Genomic DNA, 18,593 nt, shown 5'->3' with positions numbered 1-18,593 from the left:
AATGACCCTAACCACAAATCCTTTACAAATGTTGTCCCAGGAGTTGACTTTTCTTTTCTTTTTTCTTTTGGTCATGCCGTGAAGCTTGTGGGATTTTAGTTACCTGACCAGGGATTGAACCCAGGTCCCCTACAGTGGAAGTTCTGGGTCCTAACCACTGGACCACCAGGGAATTCCCGGGAGTTGAGTTTTCTTTTCTTACGTGACAACACCTAGTTTCATGAAGACATTTGCTTCCCCAAACCTACGACTTCATTAACTTGGACATGCTTGTTTCCTCCTAGGTTTTGGCCAGCTTGCCTGGGGCTCACCCAGCCCTTTGGGGTACATTTTGCAGCCATCCCCAGTCCTCTGACTTGGGGCCAGTCAGTCCTCTTCTTTTGTTCAAGTCAAACAGTTCTTCTGACGTTTCTCCTTGCCTGTTTCCTTTGAAGAAAGACACCTCTGTTAAGTCATTATTTGAGCCAGAAACATGCAATTTGTTGGCCCTGATCACTAGACTTCTACCATGGGAGGTAGATGGTTGGTTCTGGGAGTCTAGTTTAGGATGAGAAAGGAATGCCTAACATTGTACATATTCAGTTAAGTGTCAGAGTCATCAACTGACATCGTCGTTAAACTTGGACTTGCCCTTGAATTCATTAGGATCTTTATTGTGTTTATATTAGTGAAACCAGACAAGATCCAGGGAGTTTTAGGTGTGCCAGGGTCTCTCTCTCTCTGTTTATTCAGATGGAAGAGTGCAGGACCTTCTATGGTCCTGGTCCTTACTCTTAGTTCCTCCTTCTAGCGCTTTTCTGTTGTTGTTGTTAGGGGTCTTCCGTGTCCTCTCCTTCCTTTCCAGCCTCCAAAGTCTTGTCCTTCCCTCCTCCCTGTCCAGCAGACCACCCTCCATAGAGTTGGGTCAACAGGGATAAGCTAGTATTTATAATTTTAATAATTATAATAATAACTCAAGTATGGAAAGACAACTTCTGAGAGGGATTTGAAACATAGTAACAGTTCCTTTTAAAATTATAGCATCTTTTAAATCAGTGAAAATGTATATGGCACCCTGATGTATAAAACAGAGAAAAGCAGAGTTGTCTGGTTGAGGTAGAGAGAGGAGGTCTATCCACTGAGCCTCTCCCTTGAACTCATGGTTTATAGTCACCAAAAGCATCTATCACCAGGACAAGGTGAAGCTAGTGGCATTCAGTTCCATTTCTACTCATGGAAGAGCAAAATTCTTTTCTGTTTAAGTCTTAGGTCCTTGTCTTTGGGTTTTCACTGCAACTACTTTCTCTACAACCATCTAATCACATACTGGCCAAGAATCCCTGTGCTCTACGCTTAGATCCCCGGTCATCTCCCTCTTTTCACTCCTTCATGGATGGAAAGAATAGACATAGCCACGCTTGAGGTTTGACTGCCACTTGGTGGCAGCATACTCAAAACAATAGGTTTAAATTTCTAAGAAGCACGTGTTTTGAAGGTTGACTCTTCAACCTCAAACTGGTGGTAATAGCGGCACGATGATAGATGAAATGAGACACAAAGCAGACAAATTTTGGCAAATGAGACAGTGTATAGAGGAAAGAAAATTTCATCACCTGAGGAAGGAGCCAATTTTGATGGAGGGAATCCAGGTGACTATGGGGCAGCATACAAGCATAACAAAGAAGGCAAAAGGTCATAGATAAGTTTCTAATTCACAGTTTTGTTCAAGATCAGCCATGTGTGCTGTGGGTTATTACACTGATGCAATAGTAGCCCCAAATACTACCAGGCAAGGTATTCTGAAGGTCACTGAACAGAAAGGCTCACAGACCAAATTAAGATGGTCTAATCACAAGGCTTAAGTCCATTTAAAAAACAGCAAGAAGCAAGGGGAAAAGTGATGAGGAAATTAGACCATGTAAAGTAAGGTGCCAGGGGGTGGAAGGTTCATACCTGCTCCATATAGGATTAGGCAATATTGACATGTCCTCTCTCCTCTGTTGCATGCACCTTCCCCTCTGTTGGTGTGTTTAAGAGGACCAGAGGGGTTCCAACAGATGGAGGGTGTCTGGAACCAACACACATGCTTACTTCATCAGAGAGACACTGGAGCAGGTACACCTGGCCACAGCAGCGGTTCACCTATTAGCCTGCTGGGTATCTGTGAATTTTATCTGCATTCTTTGGGAGACGATGTCTAGGGCCAGAATGGGGCCATACTGGGTGTTACCAATGGTTGGCCAATTTAGGATGACATGGCTATCAGTGCACACATGGCACGCTCATGACTTCTGACTTAATCTTTCCATCACTTTCTTTCTATAAGTGGTACTCTGTTTGTTTCACCAAATATTGTTTCATAAATACTCTATTTTTAATATGGTGTGCTGTTAATATCTTACTGTATATCTTAATGCATGATATAATTTCTTTCTTTTATTTTAACATCTTTATTGGAGTATAATTGCTTTACAATGATGTGTTAGTTTCTGCTTTATAACAAAGTGAATCAGCTATACATATACATATATCCCCATATTTCCTCCCTCTTGTGTCTCCCTCCCACCCTCCCTATCCCACCTCTCTAAGTGGTCACAGAACACCCAGCTTATCTCCCTGTGCTATGCGGCTGCTTCCCACTAGCTAGCTATTTTACATTTGGTAGTATATATAAGTCCATGCCACTCTCTCACATCGTCCCAGCTTACCCTTCCCCGTCCCCGTGTCTTCAAGTCCATTCTCTACATCTGTGTCTTTATTCCTGTCCTGCGCCTAGGTTCTTCAGAACCTTTTTTTTTTTTTTAAATTCCATATATATGTGTTAGCACACGGTATTTGTTTTTCTCTTTCTGACTTACTTCACTCTGTATGACAGACTCTAGGTCCATCCACCTCACTACAAATAACTCAATCTCGTTTCTTTTTATGGCTGAGTAATATTCCATTGTATATATGTGCCACATCTTCTTTATCCATTAATCTGTCAATGGACACTTAGGTTGCTTCCATGTCCTGGCTATTGTAAACAGAGCTGCAATGAACATTGTGGTACATGACTCTTTTTGAATTACGGTTTTCTCAGGGTATATGCCCAGTAGTGGGGTTGCTGGATCATATGGTAGTTCTATTTTTAGTTTTTTAAGGAACCTCCATACTATTCTCCATAGTGGCTGTATCAATTTACATTCCCACCAACAGTGCAAGAGGGTTCCCTTTTCTTCACACCCTCTCCAGCGTTTATTGTTTGTAGATTTTTTTGATGATGGCCATTCTGACCGGTGTGAGGTGATACTTCATTGTAGTTTTGATTTGCATTTCTCTAATGATTAGTGATGTTGAGCATTCTTTCATGTGTTTGTTGGCAATCTGTACATCTTCTTTGGAGAAATGTCTTTTTAGGTCTTTTGCCCATTTTTGGATTGGGTTGTTTGTTTTTTTGATATTGAGCTGCATGAGCTGCTTGGATATTTTGGAGATTAATCCTTTGTCAGTTGCTTCATTTGCAAATATTTTCTCCCATTCTGATGGTTGTCTTTTGGTCTTGTTTATGGTTTCCTTTGCTGTGCAAAAGCTTTTAAGTTTCATTAGGTCCCATTTGTTTATTTTTGTTTTTATTTCCATTTCTCTAGGAGGTGGGTCAAAAAGGATCTTGGTGTGATTTATGTCATAGAGTGTTCTGCCTCTGTTTTCCTCTAAGAGTTTTATAGTGTCTGGCCTGCATTTAGGTCTTTAATCCATTTTGAGTTTATTTTTGTGTATGGTGTTAGGGAGTGTTCTAATTTCATTCTTTTACATGTAGCTGTCCAGTGTTCCCAGCACCACTTACTGAAGAGGCTGTCTTTTCTCCATTGTATATTCTTGCCTCCTTTATCAAAAATAAGGTGACCATATGTGCGTGGGTTTATCTCTGGGGTTTCTATCCTGTTCCATTGATCTATATTTCTGTTTTTGTGCCAGTACCATACTGTCTTGATTACTATAATTTCTTTCCGTGTCTCCAAACTCCCTGTTTATTCATGATCTGTATTTGACACTTCCTATGCGTTTTGTCTATGTCTTGAGCTACCAGCTTACTTTACTTCTATGCTTAACACTTATTATGAGTTTCATTCAGCCTGTTTTTCTTTCTTTCTTTTTAGGATTAGAATTGAATATTCTTAAGTAATAAAGCAAGCACCCATTACCTCAGGCTTCTGCTTTCCCATCTTTACAATGAGTAAGAATTTTTGCCCCGTCTGTCTCTCAGGAATGCAGCTTCAGGTATTTTCAAGAACCATATGATTGGAAATCATTACAGTGTGAGTGGGTCAAGAGACGCAAAGGGAGAGATACTCGGGGGTTGCTATAACCTTTGTGATATGTGGACTGTGGTGGTTTGTTGACAAGGGATGAACTTGGCCTTGGAGTCAGATTTGAATAGACTTGGATTTAAACAAAATTGGATTTGAGTTGAATTGAATTAGAACCCCAGCTCTGTCTGCCACTGAATGTGGGCAAATTGCTTAATTAATTGCAGCTTCTGTTTTTTCATCCATAAAAATAGAATTAATAGTGTTTCTGTTTCTGGAACTCTCCCTACCCAGCAGTCAAGCGCTCTTTGGGACCTGGGATAACATAGTGGAGACAGAGGCTGTAGAATCTGAAGAGACTGGAGTCCAAGATGGTTTCAAAGAAATAAACTTCACACAGATTTCATGTGTGTTTTCTCCAGACTTTTTGCAATTCCATCCCCTCTCATTTCCACCAGCACCTGTAACCAACAATACACACAACCAAAGCAGCAAGAGAACGAGTTGTCTATATTACCCTTGTGAAAAAAATGAATACACAGAAACCTCAATTAAATAGAGTCAGGAGACCAGAAGGGGAAGCTCTCACACCCTGTGATGATAGTAGAGCCCAATAAGAAGAAGGAGTGCTTTTCTTTCCTGGCAACAAGCCATAGACTCTTTGTTTACTATAGCCCTCCCAACTTCCTTTTCCCTGCTCTAAAATTTTGAGTTCTCCTTCCCTTGTTGTGTGGAGTTTTGCTCATGGCTCACCGTGGTTGCAGACCCTGAGTTGCAATTCTTTGCTGATCCTGAATAAACCCACTTTTGCTGCAGAAATAACTGGCAGTCTATTATTTTGGTCAATAGTTTGGTGGCCAGTACGGGGATCCAGAGAATACCCCTGATGATTCCAGGGCTGGTGGGTAAACTGGTGCAGTACCCACACTGAGCCCATTGTTGCTCTCTGCTTTTCTCACCAACCTTGGAGTTGGAATGCTCCTCTTTCTCCTGAATCTGAGCTTCTGCCCTCTTTGTGTTTGGAAGCTCTCCAGGTTTAATTCGAGATCTATTTTAAGATTATGTCTTTTCTGGTTAAGGTCTTGTTCTGTATGCAAGTACTGGTTTGGCATTTTGGTCTGATTTTGAAATCAGACTGTTTCATTGGAGCTGGCTAGTCTTTGACCCATTCCTGCAGGAACAGGGGCTGTTTCATTGGAACTGTGCTGGTTCAGCCTTGGGCCCATTCCTTTGGAATAGGAGCTGGTCTGTGGGAACTGGGCTTAGAAACCTTCAGCCTGGCTCCTCAAGGACCACGTTGTTCCCTTAGAACTGGCTGGTATTAAGCTTACAGTTTGTTTGAGGTATTTGAGCTGCTGGAGTTGCACACTATTTCTCTTATTTGAGTTGTTTAAACTGTTTTGAGATGTAAGCTATTTATGCTGTTTGAAAATTATTCTCTTTCTCTAGAGAAAGTCTTCTGAGAAATGGGATCCCAGTTATCTACATATTTTGAGGGTACCCTCCCTACAGGTACTCTAGCCTATTATATATTTAATAACCACCATCCTTCCTCATTCAAATTTCTAACTAAATGGACTGACCTAGCCAAAGGCAATTTAGACTATCAATGGCTATTATGGGAAAGTTGTGAAAACCTCGAAATTACTGTTCTTAAAACTGAATTGGGGACTTCCCTGGTGGCCCAGTGGTTAAGACTTCGCCTTCCAATGCAGGGCATGTGGGTTCAATCCCTGGTCGGGGAGCTAAGATCCCACATGCCTCACAGCCAAAAAACCAAAACATAAAACAGAAGCAATATTGTAACAAGTTCAATAAAGACCTTAAAAATGGTCCACATTAAAAAAGATCTTAAAAATAAAAACTGAATTGGACTACCATAGCTCTAAAATTTCCAAAACTGAATGGAATGCCTATTTCAGTTGGTATTTTGAGGATTCCATATGTTATCAAAACCCAAAATTGCCTCTCTGCAAAATTAGATTTTAAGATTAACTGAGGCAAACAAACCATTAAAGAAAGATAAATGGCTTCTAAAGTCTCAGGCTCCATTTCATTGGCTTTTAAATCTCAGGCCACACCTCCAGCACCGTCTTCCTCCTTCCCTTCTATGCTGCCTACATCTCCTCTATACCCTCAGCTCCCATTACTAATTCTCTCAGCCAGCCCTTCTTTTTCTCTGAAACTCTTCCCATTCCATTTTCCTGTGAATTTATCAGAGCCTGTCCTTTTTTTAAATAATATTTTTATTTTTTATTTTTTAAATTGAAATATAGTTAATTTACAGTGTTGTGTTAGTAACATAATATTTTTATTAATTAACTGCCAAACATACATCTTTGATACTTTTTTCTTCTAAATTTCTTGACTGCATACTCTTTTTTTTTTTAATTAATTTTTATTGGAGTATAACTGCTTTACAATGTTGTGTTAGTTTCTGCTGTGCAGCAAAGTGAATCAGTTATACATATACATATATCCAGTCTTTTTTAGATTTCCTTCCCAGTTAGGTCACCATACAGCACTGAGTAGAGTTTCCTGTGCTATACAGTAGGTTCTCATTAGTTATCTATTTTATACATAGTAGCGTATATATATCAATCCCAATCTCCCAATTCATCCCACCCTCCTTACCCCTTTGGTAACCATAAGTTTGTTCTCTACATCTGTGACTATTTCTGCTTTGCAAATAAGTTCACCTGTACCATTTTTCTAGATCCCACATATAAGCGATATTATACGATATTTGTTTTTCTTTCTGACTTACTTCACTCTGCATAACAACATATAGGTCCATCCACGTCACAGCCTGTCCTTTAAAATGAAGCCTTCCAAGGATACAGAGGCTAACCCCTTAATTTCTTATACTCCCAGGATTAAAGCTGAACTCCAACCATAGTCAAAGATTTTCCCAAAGTAACCAAAGATCCTCACAGATTTGCTGAGGAATTTAATATAGTTATTCAAACTATCAATCTGGTTTCTCTGACTTATATCAGCTAGTTCATATGCTTGTTGGTGAAGGCCAGGGCAAGCACTGGATGAAAACCACTAATGGCGAATATCCTGAAAGGTCTGTAAGTACAACCAAAAGACCAGCCCACTAACTTATATGATCAGACTCAGGGAATTGCTAGGCAACTTCACTGGGAAATTCCTGGGGATTTTCCAAAGCCTGTGGATTGAAACCAGATTTAGACTTCCTCATAAAAATCTGATGAACCCGTTCATGACTATTACAATGGATGTCAGATTATTTTAAAAGTCTTGTCTTCCTTCAGATATTGATTCCACCTGGATAGCTTTTAACCCTGTGTTTATTGATGTGCTGAACTGGGACCTTTTCCTTCTAGTAAAAAGGATCAGGATGGAATGGAAACTATGTCCATACCAGGTTTAGTTAATTTGTCAAACCAGCTCTCTCTCATTCTAGATGAATCACCTCAAAGGAAGACTACCAAAATTCTTAATCTTCAACACCAGCAAATGAAGGCACCCCCCCCCCTCCCAAACCCAAAGGCTTCTAGTTTCTGCTATTATTGCAAAGAGCCAGGGCATTGGAAAAGAGATTGTTATAAATTCAAGTGCTTCAGGCACTTTCAGTCTTCTAACCAGACTTTCCAATGTCCTCCCAGTTCTCAATAATGGGGCTCTGAGGAACTACAGGGGCTCTTTCCAGTCCTTCATCTTAATCAGCCTGGAGAACATTTCTCCAAGTTGAAGATGAATCTCTTCCAGTCCTAACTGACAGTAGAGCCACACTCTCAGTGCTCAACCACACTACTATAAAACAGTCCCTGCCATGGAGTCCTAAAAGAGTTCAAATAGTGGAGATCTCTAATAAATCTGAAGAGGTTCCTGTCTCTGAACCTATTCCCTTTGGTTTAGCCCTTTGAGAGATGCACACCCTTTTCTCCTTAGTTCTTCTACAACTTTCCATTTATAAGGCCAAGACTTCTTAGAGAAGTACCATGCCAACATTTCTTTCTCCCCAAAGGGGGAAATAATTCTAGAAATTGACAGTAGTCATAAAAACATCCAACCAGGTAAATTAAATGATACTTTGATATCTTTTATTTGCTGTCTCTGACGGTACTAGAGCTGATTCTAGAAACACTGCTCATTTGTCCCTAGTGCATCAGCTACCAAGGCAAAATCTCCAACTGATTTTGGCACAATGCACAGCATATCTCCCATAAAAATTCAAAAAGATCTCTTCAAACCTCTTTCCAGAATTAATCAATACCCAATACATAAGGAGCACTTCAAATCCTAACATCCATAATTTATTACAACTCTCAAGGTCTCATTATTTTGCACTATTCCCTGTAAGATTCCTATTTTACTGGTGAGAAACTTAAGGACCAAGGATGGAGGTTTTTCAGGGACCTCCACTCAATAAACATCATTGTTATCACTTGAAACCCTGTCGTTCCTACCTCGCCGACACTACCGACATCTATTCCTACTGGAAGCAAATTCTTTACTATAATTGATTTATGCAGTACATCCTTTCCTATTCCAGTTGATAAGGTTAGCCAATACATTTTTGCCTTCACCTGGCATAGACAGCAATGCACCTGGACAGTAATGCCTCAGGGTTTTACTGAGAGTCCTTATTTCTCACAAATCCTGAAGGCTGACCTATGATATAAACCTCCCTAGGAGTTCTATGCTATTGCAACATGTGGATGGTTTCTTTCTTTTTTTCTTCTTCTCAAGCTTCCTCACAGGAAGACAGCATCTGCTTGCTAAAGCTTTTAGCCATAAAGAGATATAAGGTCGCCAAAGGAAAATTGCAGCTTGACCAAAGCCAGGTTCAACATTTAAGGTTTATGATATCAGAACAAGGGGTACACCTAGATCCAGACAGACTTCATGGTGTTTTAAGTTCCCCCAAATCCAAAACTAAGCACCAATTGTGAGATTTTCTTGGGCTGGTTGGTTATTGCTGAAATTGAATCCCAGATTTCTCTCATGGTCAAAACTTTGTATGTTTTACTAAAGAATAACAACCCCAACTTATTTTTTAATGGGAAAACCAGACAACATAGCTTTGAAGGTCTTAAAGGAAAGTTTGATGAACCCACCTGCCCTTGGCATCCCAATTATCAGATTCCCTTTTCCTTTTTGTATATAAAAAGGAAGGGAGGACTTCCCTGGTGACACAGAGGTTAAGAATCTGCCTGACAATGCAAGGGACACAAGTTCGTTCCCTGGTCTGGGAAGATCCCACATGCTGCGGAGCAACTAAGCCTGTGCACCACAACTACTGAGCCTGTACTCTAGAGCCCACGAGCCACAACTACTGAGCCCGTGTGCCACAACTACTGAAACCCACACGCCCTAGAGCCCGTGCTCCAAAACAAGAGAAGCCACCACAATGAGAAGCCCACACACCACAACGAAGAGTAGCCCCCACTCACCACAACTAGAGAAAGCCCGTGCACAGCAATGAAGACCCAATGCAGCCAAAAATAAATAAATAAATAAATTTATAAAATAAATAAACAAATAAAGGTCTGAGCCTTTAGAATGGGCTACCCTGTATATTTAAAAAAAAAAAAAAGGAAGGGAATGCCCTTTGGGTACTCACCCCAAACATGGAGACCATCACAGACCCATATGGTATCATAGCGAGCAACTGGACCCTGTGGCACTGGGATACCCCTTGCCTTGGAGCCATCATAGCCACTGTGCTTTTGGTTAGGACCATGGAGAAAATTGTTGTGGGATTCCCTTTAACCATTTTCGTACCTCATGCATTAGAAGCTCTCCAGAATTGCCATCACACTCAACATTTCTCTTTCAGCCTCCTCACATAACTCTTTTACGTTGTAATAACCTTAACCCTGCTACTCTTCTCCCCTCTGTCACTGAGGAAGTCCCTCACAACTGCTTGATGCTGATGGATCACATTCTGACTCCTTGTGGTGATCTACAAGAAGCTTCTGTGGGTAACACTGAGTTCTCATGGTTCACTGATGGTTCTTATTTAAAGGTGACGGTATTGTGCTAGGCATGCTATTACAGCTCCTTTTGATGTTGTTGAGGCAGCATCTTTACCTATGGCTGCTTAAGCCCAACAAGCTGAATTACACACTGTTACACAGGCTTGTACTTTAGCCAAGGATAAAACTGCCAATATTTATACTGATAGTAGTTATGATTTTGGAGTAGCTCATGATTTTGGAATGTTGTGGAAACAACATGGTTTCCTTACTTACAGCAGAAATAAAATTAAAAGTGACTTCTTTGTTCAGGAATTATTAGATGCAATATTTTACTGACTGCTTTAGCCATTATCAAGATTCTGGGGAGTTTTAAACTTGAGTCTCTGGAAGCTAAGGGAAACAACTTGCTGATATTTCCACAAGGAATGCTGTCCTTAAAGGGACCAACAGCAGGCAAACCTCTGTCATGGTACAAAGGGATATCTCCCCAAAAGATAACTTAGAAAAACTGGCTAGAGAAGCCCAACAATTGGCCTGAGAAAAGGAAAAACAAGATTGGAAATTCAATTGTTGGTTTGATAAATAGAGAAAACTCAGATTTGGACCAAATAACCCAGTCCTAACTGGAGACTCTAAAATTCCCTCTCCTCACCACTGTACCTGCATTAAACAATTGGTCTACTGACAAAATGATAGCATTCATGAGTCAATATTGCTGAGGGAGTATTAAAAAGGCTGCAAAATTGCCTACCTCACTTGTCCCACTTGTCCAACAATACAACCTGGGGACGCCTGTTCCTACTGCTCCTGGACATTTAAAACTGCATAATGAACCATTCACAGTCTGGCAAAAGGATTTCATACAACTTCCTCCATCTCATGGATATAAGTATGTTTTAGTCATCATCTGTACGTTTTCACACTGGACTGAGAAGCCTTCCCTTACAGACAGGCTACTGCCTCTTCTGTTGATAAAGTCCTTTTGGAAAAGATTATCCTTACATGGGAAGTCCTCTAAAACTTCATAGTAATTGAGGAAACCATTTTACTGGTCAGGTACTTCAATAAGTTTGCATTGTTTGGCTGGTTATAAACATTTTCACTGTGCTTACCACTCTCAATCCTCTGGTTTAGTTTTATGCACTAATGGTGCTGTTAAGACACAATTGGCATTTCCTCTAAGATCAGGAGCAAAACAAGGATGTTGACTCTCTCCACTTTTATTCAACATAGTTTTGGAAGTCCTAGCCATGGCAATCAGAGAAGAAAAAGAAATAAAAGGAATTCAAATTGGAAAAGAAGTAAAACTGTCACTGTTTGCAGATGACATGATACTATACATAGGAAATCCTAAAGGTACTACCAGAAAGATACTAGAGCTCATCAATGAATTTTGTAAAGTTGCAGGATACAAAATTAATACACAGAAATCTCTTGCATTCCTATACACTAACAACGAAAGATCAGAAAGAGAAATTAAGGAAACAATTCCATTTACCATTACATCAAAAAGAATAAAATACCTAGTAATAAACCTACCTAAGGAGACAAAAGACCTGTACTCAGAAAACTATAAGATACTGATGAAAGAAATCAAAGATGACACAAACAGATGGGAGAGATATACCATGTTCTTGGATTGGAAGAAAAAATATTGTGAAAATGACTATACTACCCAAAGTAATCTACAAATTAAGTGCAATCCCTATCAAATTACCAATAGCATTTTTCACAGAACTAGAACCAAGAAATCTTAAAATCTGTATGGAGACACAAAAGACCCTGAATAGCCAAAGCAATCTTGAGAAAGAAAAATGGAGCTGGAGGAATTAAGCTCCCTGACTTCAGACTATACTACAAAGCTACAGTCATCAAAATAGTATGGTACTGGCACAAAAACAGAAATATAGATCAATGGAACAGTATAGAAAATCCAGAGATAAACCCACACATTTATGGTCACCTGATCTATGACAAAGGAGGCAAGAATATACAATGGAGAAAAGACAGTCTCTTCAATAAGTGGTGGTGGGAAAACTGGACAGCTACATGTAAAAGAATGAAATCAGAACATTCTCTAACACCATACACAAGAATAAACTCAAAATGGATTAAAGACCTAAATGTAAGACTGGATATTATAAAACCCTTAGAGGAAAACATTGGCAGAACACTCTCTGACATAAATCACAGCAAGATCTTTTTTGATCCACCTCCAAGAGTAATGAGAATAAAACAAAAAATAAACAAATGAGACCTAATTGAACTTAAAAGCTTTTTCACAGCAAAGGAAACTATAAACAAAATGAAAAGACAACTTACAGAATGGTAGAAAATATTTGTAAACGAAGCGACTGACAAGGGATTAATCTCCAAAATATACAAACAGCTCATGCAGCTCAATATAAAAAAAACAAGCAACCCAATCAAAGAATGGGCAGAAGATCTAAATAGACATTTCTCCAAAGAAGACATACAGATGACTAAGAGGCACATGAAAAGATACTCAACAGAACTAATTATTAGAGAAATGCAAATCAAAACTACAATGAGGTAGCACCTCACACCAGTTAGAATGGGCATCATCAAAATCTACAAACAACAAATGCTGGAGAGGGTGTGGAGAAAAGGGAACCCTCTTGCACTGTTGGTGGGAATGTAAATTGATACAGCCACTATGCAGAACAGTATGGAGGTTCCTTAAAAACTAAAAATAGAGCTACCATATGATCCAGCAATCTCATTCTTGGGCATATATCCAGAGAAAATGATAATTCGAAAGGATACTTGTACCCCAGTGTTCACTGCAGCACTATTTACAATAGCCAGGACATGGAAGCAACCTAAATGTCCACTGATGGAGGAATGGATAAAGAAGATGTGGTACATATGTGCAATGGAATATTAATCAGCCATAAAAAAAGAATGAAATAATGCCATTTGCAGCAACATGGATGGACATAGAGATTGTCATACTAAGTGAAGTAAGTCAGACAGAGAAAGACAAATATCATATGATATCGCTTATATGTGGAATCTAAGAAAAATGGTACAAATGAACCTATTTACAAAACAGAAATAGAGTCACAGATGTAGAAAAGAAACTTATGTTTACCAAGGAGGAAAAGGCGGGGGGATAAATTGGGAGATGGGGATTGACATATACACACTACTATATATAAAATAGATAACTAATAAGAACCTACTGTATAGTACAGGGAACTCTACCTATATGGGAATAGAATCTAAAAAAGAGTGTATGTATGTATGTGTATGATTCACTTTGCTGTACAGCAGAAAATAACACAACATTGTAAATCAACTATACTCCAATAAAAATTAATTAAAAAAAGACACAATTAGCAAATTTTTTTTTTAAATGAGAAAGGCATTGGGCTAGTTGTGGGGGAAGCATAGAGATTAATAAAAAATAGCTCTTTCTCTCGAGGAGATTATAACTTATCAGGAAAGAGAAGCACTTACTCAATAACAGTAACACGAGGTTGAAGCAAACATAGTCCATCCTCATTATTCATGGATTCTGATAGAATTATTTATTGAAATCCATACTCATGGTGCTTTCACAGTCATTTAAGGCCACGTACACAATGGTGAAAATTTTTTGGTTGCTTGACAAGCATGTTCCCAGCTGAGGTTTTTCATAGCCTGTTTAGTACCAATGTATAAAGACGGTACTACTTAATATTCATGTAACAGTAAACACTCTTTTAACTAATTTCGTATCCAATACCTCAGAGAAAAGATAATACAAGAAAATCAGCTGAAATACAGGAAGGTTTTTTTTTGTTTGTTTGTTTTTAACATCTTTATTGGAGTATAATTGCTTTACAATGGTGTGTTAGTTGCTGCTGTATAACAAAGTGAATCAGCTATACATATACATATATCCCCATATCTCCTCCCTCTTGCATCTCCCTCCCACCCTCCCTATCCCACCCCTCTAGGTGGTCACAAAGCACTGAGCTGATCTCCCTGTGCTATGTGGCTGCTTCCCACTAGCTATCTATTTTACATTTGGTAGTGTATATATGTCCATGCCACTCTCTTACTTCGTCCCAGCTTACCCTTCCCCCTCCCATGTCCTCAAATCCATTCTCTACGTCTGCATCTTTATTCCTGTCCTGCGCCTAGGTTCTTCAGAACCTTTTTTTTTTTTTTTTTTTTTAAGATTCCATATATATATGTCAGCATACGGTATTTGTCTTCCTCTTTCTGACTTACTTCACTCTGTATGACAGACTCTAGGTCCATCCACGTCACTACAAATAACTCAATTTTGTTTCTTTTTATGGCTGAATAATATTCCATTGTATATATGTGCCACATCTTCTTTATCCATTAATCTGTCGATGGACACTTAGGTTGCTTCTATGTCCTGGCGATTGTAAATAGTGCTGCAACGAACATTGTGGTACATGTCTCTTTTTGCATTATGGGAAAACTACAAATTTTTAAAAGCTGAAAATACCATCAACATCACAAAAATCCAGAAAGTATTATTTAAATGCCTGACACAGCTCTATCCTACAGGCAAGGGACCCCGCTGCTAGTGTGGAAAAAAGTCAGTATGGTGATACACCAAAATGAATGCATACTACTTGCAGAATTTAAAAAAAAAAGGATGTTTTAAAAAAATCAGTAAGTCTGAGTAACTGATAGACTCTTCTTTACCTTTGTCATAAAGTAATAAATCTTAGGCCTGACAGATTTTTTTTTTAATTAATTAATTAATTAATTTATGGCTGTGTTGGGTCTGTTTCTGTGCGAGGGCTTTCTCTAGTTGCAGCGAGCGGGGGCCACTCTTCATCGCAGTGCGCGGGCCTCTCACTATCGTGGCCTCTCTTGTTGCGGAGCACAGGCTCCAGACGCGCAGGCTCAGTAATTGTGGCTCACGGGCCCAGTTGCTCCGCGGCATGTGGGATCTTCCCAGACCAGGGCTCGAACCCGTGTCCCCTGCATTGGCAGGCAGATTCTGAACCACTGCGCCACCAGGGAAGCCCTGACAGATTTTTAACGTGGCTGCCGGTTACGCAATGAGCTGGGAGTTCCTTCTGAGTCCATTGCTGTTCAGCCACGTTTCCGCAGCGGCTGGATGGGAGACTGGTTGAGGCGTAGGTGAGGTCTGCTGAGCGTTTTCTTTATTCCTTGAAATTTTGGCAGCGCTCAAACTAAGGGCCTGAGAAGAACCTTGCTTGGTTATGAGGCTCCCCTACAACTTAGGTTTATGAGTTTTGTGACCTTGGGGAAGCTACTTAGCCTCACAGAGGCTGAGTTTCCTTTTCCATAAAATGGGGACAAGAAGAGAGTCTACCTAAATAAAGGGTTGATGGGAGAGCTAAATGTATTAACACACGCAGAGGGTTTGGCTCAGCACCGGACACAGAGCTGGGACCCCAGCTTTGCTTTATAAGTGAAGAAGCTGCCAGCAGAGAGGGGGTGAGTAAATTGCCCATCTTATTGTGCTAGGTCAGAAGCAGAGGTGGAAGAGCGCCTGGGTGTCTGCCAGTCTGGGTTCCTTCACTGCTCACCTCAGATGGCGGTGGATGCAGGGTTCAGGTGTCAGGATCAGTGGCTTTCCTGGGAGTGAGTTCAGTGTCTTGCAGTCGAAGGATAAAAGCGCAAGGAAATAAGCAAGAGTTACGCAGAATTAAAGTAAATTTAGACTTTGGCGTTGCAGAAGTCCTTCCCAGCTTTCATGTTGCCACTGCAGCAATACGACCCAGGAGAGGCTAGTAGCCGTGACAAATGATCCTGTATCTTAGTAGGTTAACACCACCAACCTGCATACCCCGTCAGGCAACACCTGACAGGTGCTCCCGCTGGGTCCCCTTTCCGGCATCTCACCTCCAGGACTGACACGGAGATCCAGGCTCTGACACTGTGAAGCTTAGCCATCAGGAGTCCCTCCTTTCTGGAGAGAGCGAGCATGAGGGATCGCATGAACATTCTAATGCCAGGCTTGGAAGTGGCGGCAGCATGGTGACTCACAGCCCCTGGCCAGAACACATCATGTGGTCACCCCAGAAGCAGCAGGGGCTAGATTAAGAATTATCACCTGTGTGCCTTTCCCTCCACAAGGGGAGTGAAGGGGTTTGGAGAACACATAGAAATGTCTTGGCCTTGCTCCCTGACATCTATTAAGGGTTCCCACACCCAGACTCAGGCTAGAGGCTTACAGACACCGTGCCTTTGATGCACCCAACAACCCCATGGGGATACTATTATTATCCACCCCATTTCACAGATTTGGAACTGGGGGATTAGAGAGTATAACTTGCTCATGATCAGAATGCTGGCATTCGGCAGGATTCAAATCCAAGTCTTACTAACTCAGGATTTTTCAACCTCGTCACTATTGATACATTGGACCAGATAATTCCTTGCTCTGGGGACCATCCTGTGCACTGTACGATGCTTCCCAACATCTCTGGCATCGACCGGCGAGATGCCGGTGCCAGCCCCTGCCCCCACGGAGTTGTGACAATCAAAAATGTCTCCAGATGTGTCCTGGGGTTAAGTCCCCCTGTGTAAAAACCGCTGCCCTGACACCACGGTGGGGAGGTGAGAAAGATAGTAGACATCATCATTATTACAGAGGATGAGGGACTTTGTTGTCAGGGAAGACTTGGAACACTGATATCAATCTCTGACCCAACCTGGAAAGGCAGGTGAGCTCAGTTTTTTTTTTTTCTGCTTTATGATGAAAAGAACAAAGCCTGTTTATTCATTCGTTCATTCAATAGACATTGCTGAGCACCTACTATGTACCAAACCCTGATCTAGCCTTTGAGGACAAAGCAAGTAAGAAAACAAAAATTCCTGTCCTCACAGAGGTTACGTTCAAGGCAGTAAGTGAACAAGTGAAGCACGTGGTATCTCAGGCAATGATAAAGGCCACAGAGACAGAGTATGCAGGTGGGACCAGGGTGGGTATAGGAAGGCTTGTGGGGACTTACAGTGTTAAATAAGGTGGTCAGGGATGGCCTCACTCAGAAGGTGACATTTGAGCAGAGTCGCAGAGTCGCAGTAGGGGAGGGGTTGAAGTGAGCTGACGTCTCAGGGAAGAATGCTGTGCAGGGAACTGTAAGTGCCTAGGCCCTGGGGCCTCCTTGGCAGGCTGAGGAACAGTAAGTTCAACCAGAGTGGAATTAGGAGGTGGTGATGAGGTCACAGGGCTGGTGGAGGGAATAGTGCTTGTGATGTCCACGGTGACTTATCCAAGGCCATTTCTAGTAGCAATTCCAGGATGCAAGCTCAGACTTCGGAGCTCTCCTTTCCAGCTGCAGCAGGTTGCACGAGCCACTTTCTCCTCCACACGGGCCCTGTCCTGGAACCAGACCCTCACCTGAGTCTGTGACTCACCTGGCTGGACCAATGCTTGCAGGACATGGGGAGGTGGTGGGGGCAGGTTGTGATGTATAAGTGGAGGAGGTGTATAAGTGGAGGAGGTCTGCTGGCTCCCATCCGAGTCCGAAATAGCCTGTCCTGAGCACAGCCTCCTGAGCACAGGCCTCTCCTGTGGTGGAATCAGCAAGATGTTCTCCCTCCTGCTTCTGGTCCTTGCTACAGCCTGCGTGTTCTCCGTGGGGGTTGGGCTGTGGGCTGTCGGCAACCATTTCCTCACTGCAGACATCCCTGCAGCCGTTGGCCACCCCGTGAAACTTCAGGTCCTCCGTTGCTTCTTCCAGCTGTTGGTGACACGGGTGAGTTTTGTGTTTTATTTGTCTGCTCTTTCTGAGGATTAAGGAGGGGGTTGGGGAAACACGCGCCAGACTCTTCTAGTTGAATTAATAGTCGTATCACGGCGGTGGAGGCTGACAGCATATTTCAGATCTGAGTAATTCCTATCGGGTAACATGGTCCTTAACCTCTTCCTGGTGTTTCTCAAGCTGGACTGGGCTAAGAGCCACAACATTCAAAAAATGATTCACTTTCTCAGGTAACAGAGAAATTCCATCCTGCCTCCTGTCTTACTTTCTTCACGGCACCCACCACTCTGTGAAGCTGTGACGATAGGAATCATCTTCACAGGGCCCTTGTTACTACCTACCTGCTACCTAGAAGCAGCCAACAACACAATAAAGAAATGTAGCAGATGGGTAAATTAGGACAGATGAGCAAAACTACAGACTGTGACTTTTTAGAAAAATATTTTGCTGCTTCTGAGAGATGGAAAACTGTTTCTGTCCTATAGTCAGATGCCGCTCATTGTTGCTGGTGTGTGTAATTTAATCAGATCCTTGGAAGTAGATCATGGTGAGGATCGAGTACATGTTGCCAGTAAGGATTCACTGTACTTTTCCAGAAGGGCTGACAGAGACTGGATATAGAAAATATGTTTCTTAAGTCT

At 41.3% G+C, this 18,593-nt stretch overlaps 1 protein-coding gene across 1 annotated transcript in view; it reads left to right on the top strand.

Annotated features, from left to right (window-relative positions):
• The first annotated feature begins 1,462 nt into the window (after positions 1–1,462).
• The window catches only part of LOC309639815 (arylacetamide deacetylase-like 3), a 29,701-nt gene continuing 12,570 nt past the window's right edge, over positions 1,463–18,593 (top strand). Inside the window, 2 exon segments of the mRNA XM_082417576.1 lie at positions 1,463–2,136; positions 17,813–17,946. Of these exon segments, the coding sequence (XP_082273702.1) occupies positions 2,037–2,136; positions 17,813–17,946 (234 nt within the window). The 5' untranslated portion in view covers positions 1,463–2,036.

This window comes from Balaenoptera physalus (genome assembly GCF_965194825.1).
Source record: "Balaenoptera physalus genome assembly, chromosome: 1".
Classification (NCBI taxonomy): domain Eukaryota; kingdom Metazoa; phylum Chordata; class Mammalia; order Artiodactyla; family Balaenopteridae; genus Balaenoptera; species Balaenoptera physalus.
The sequence above is the reverse complement of the archived record's forward strand: the minus strand, read 5'-3'. Positions and strand labels throughout refer to the sequence as shown.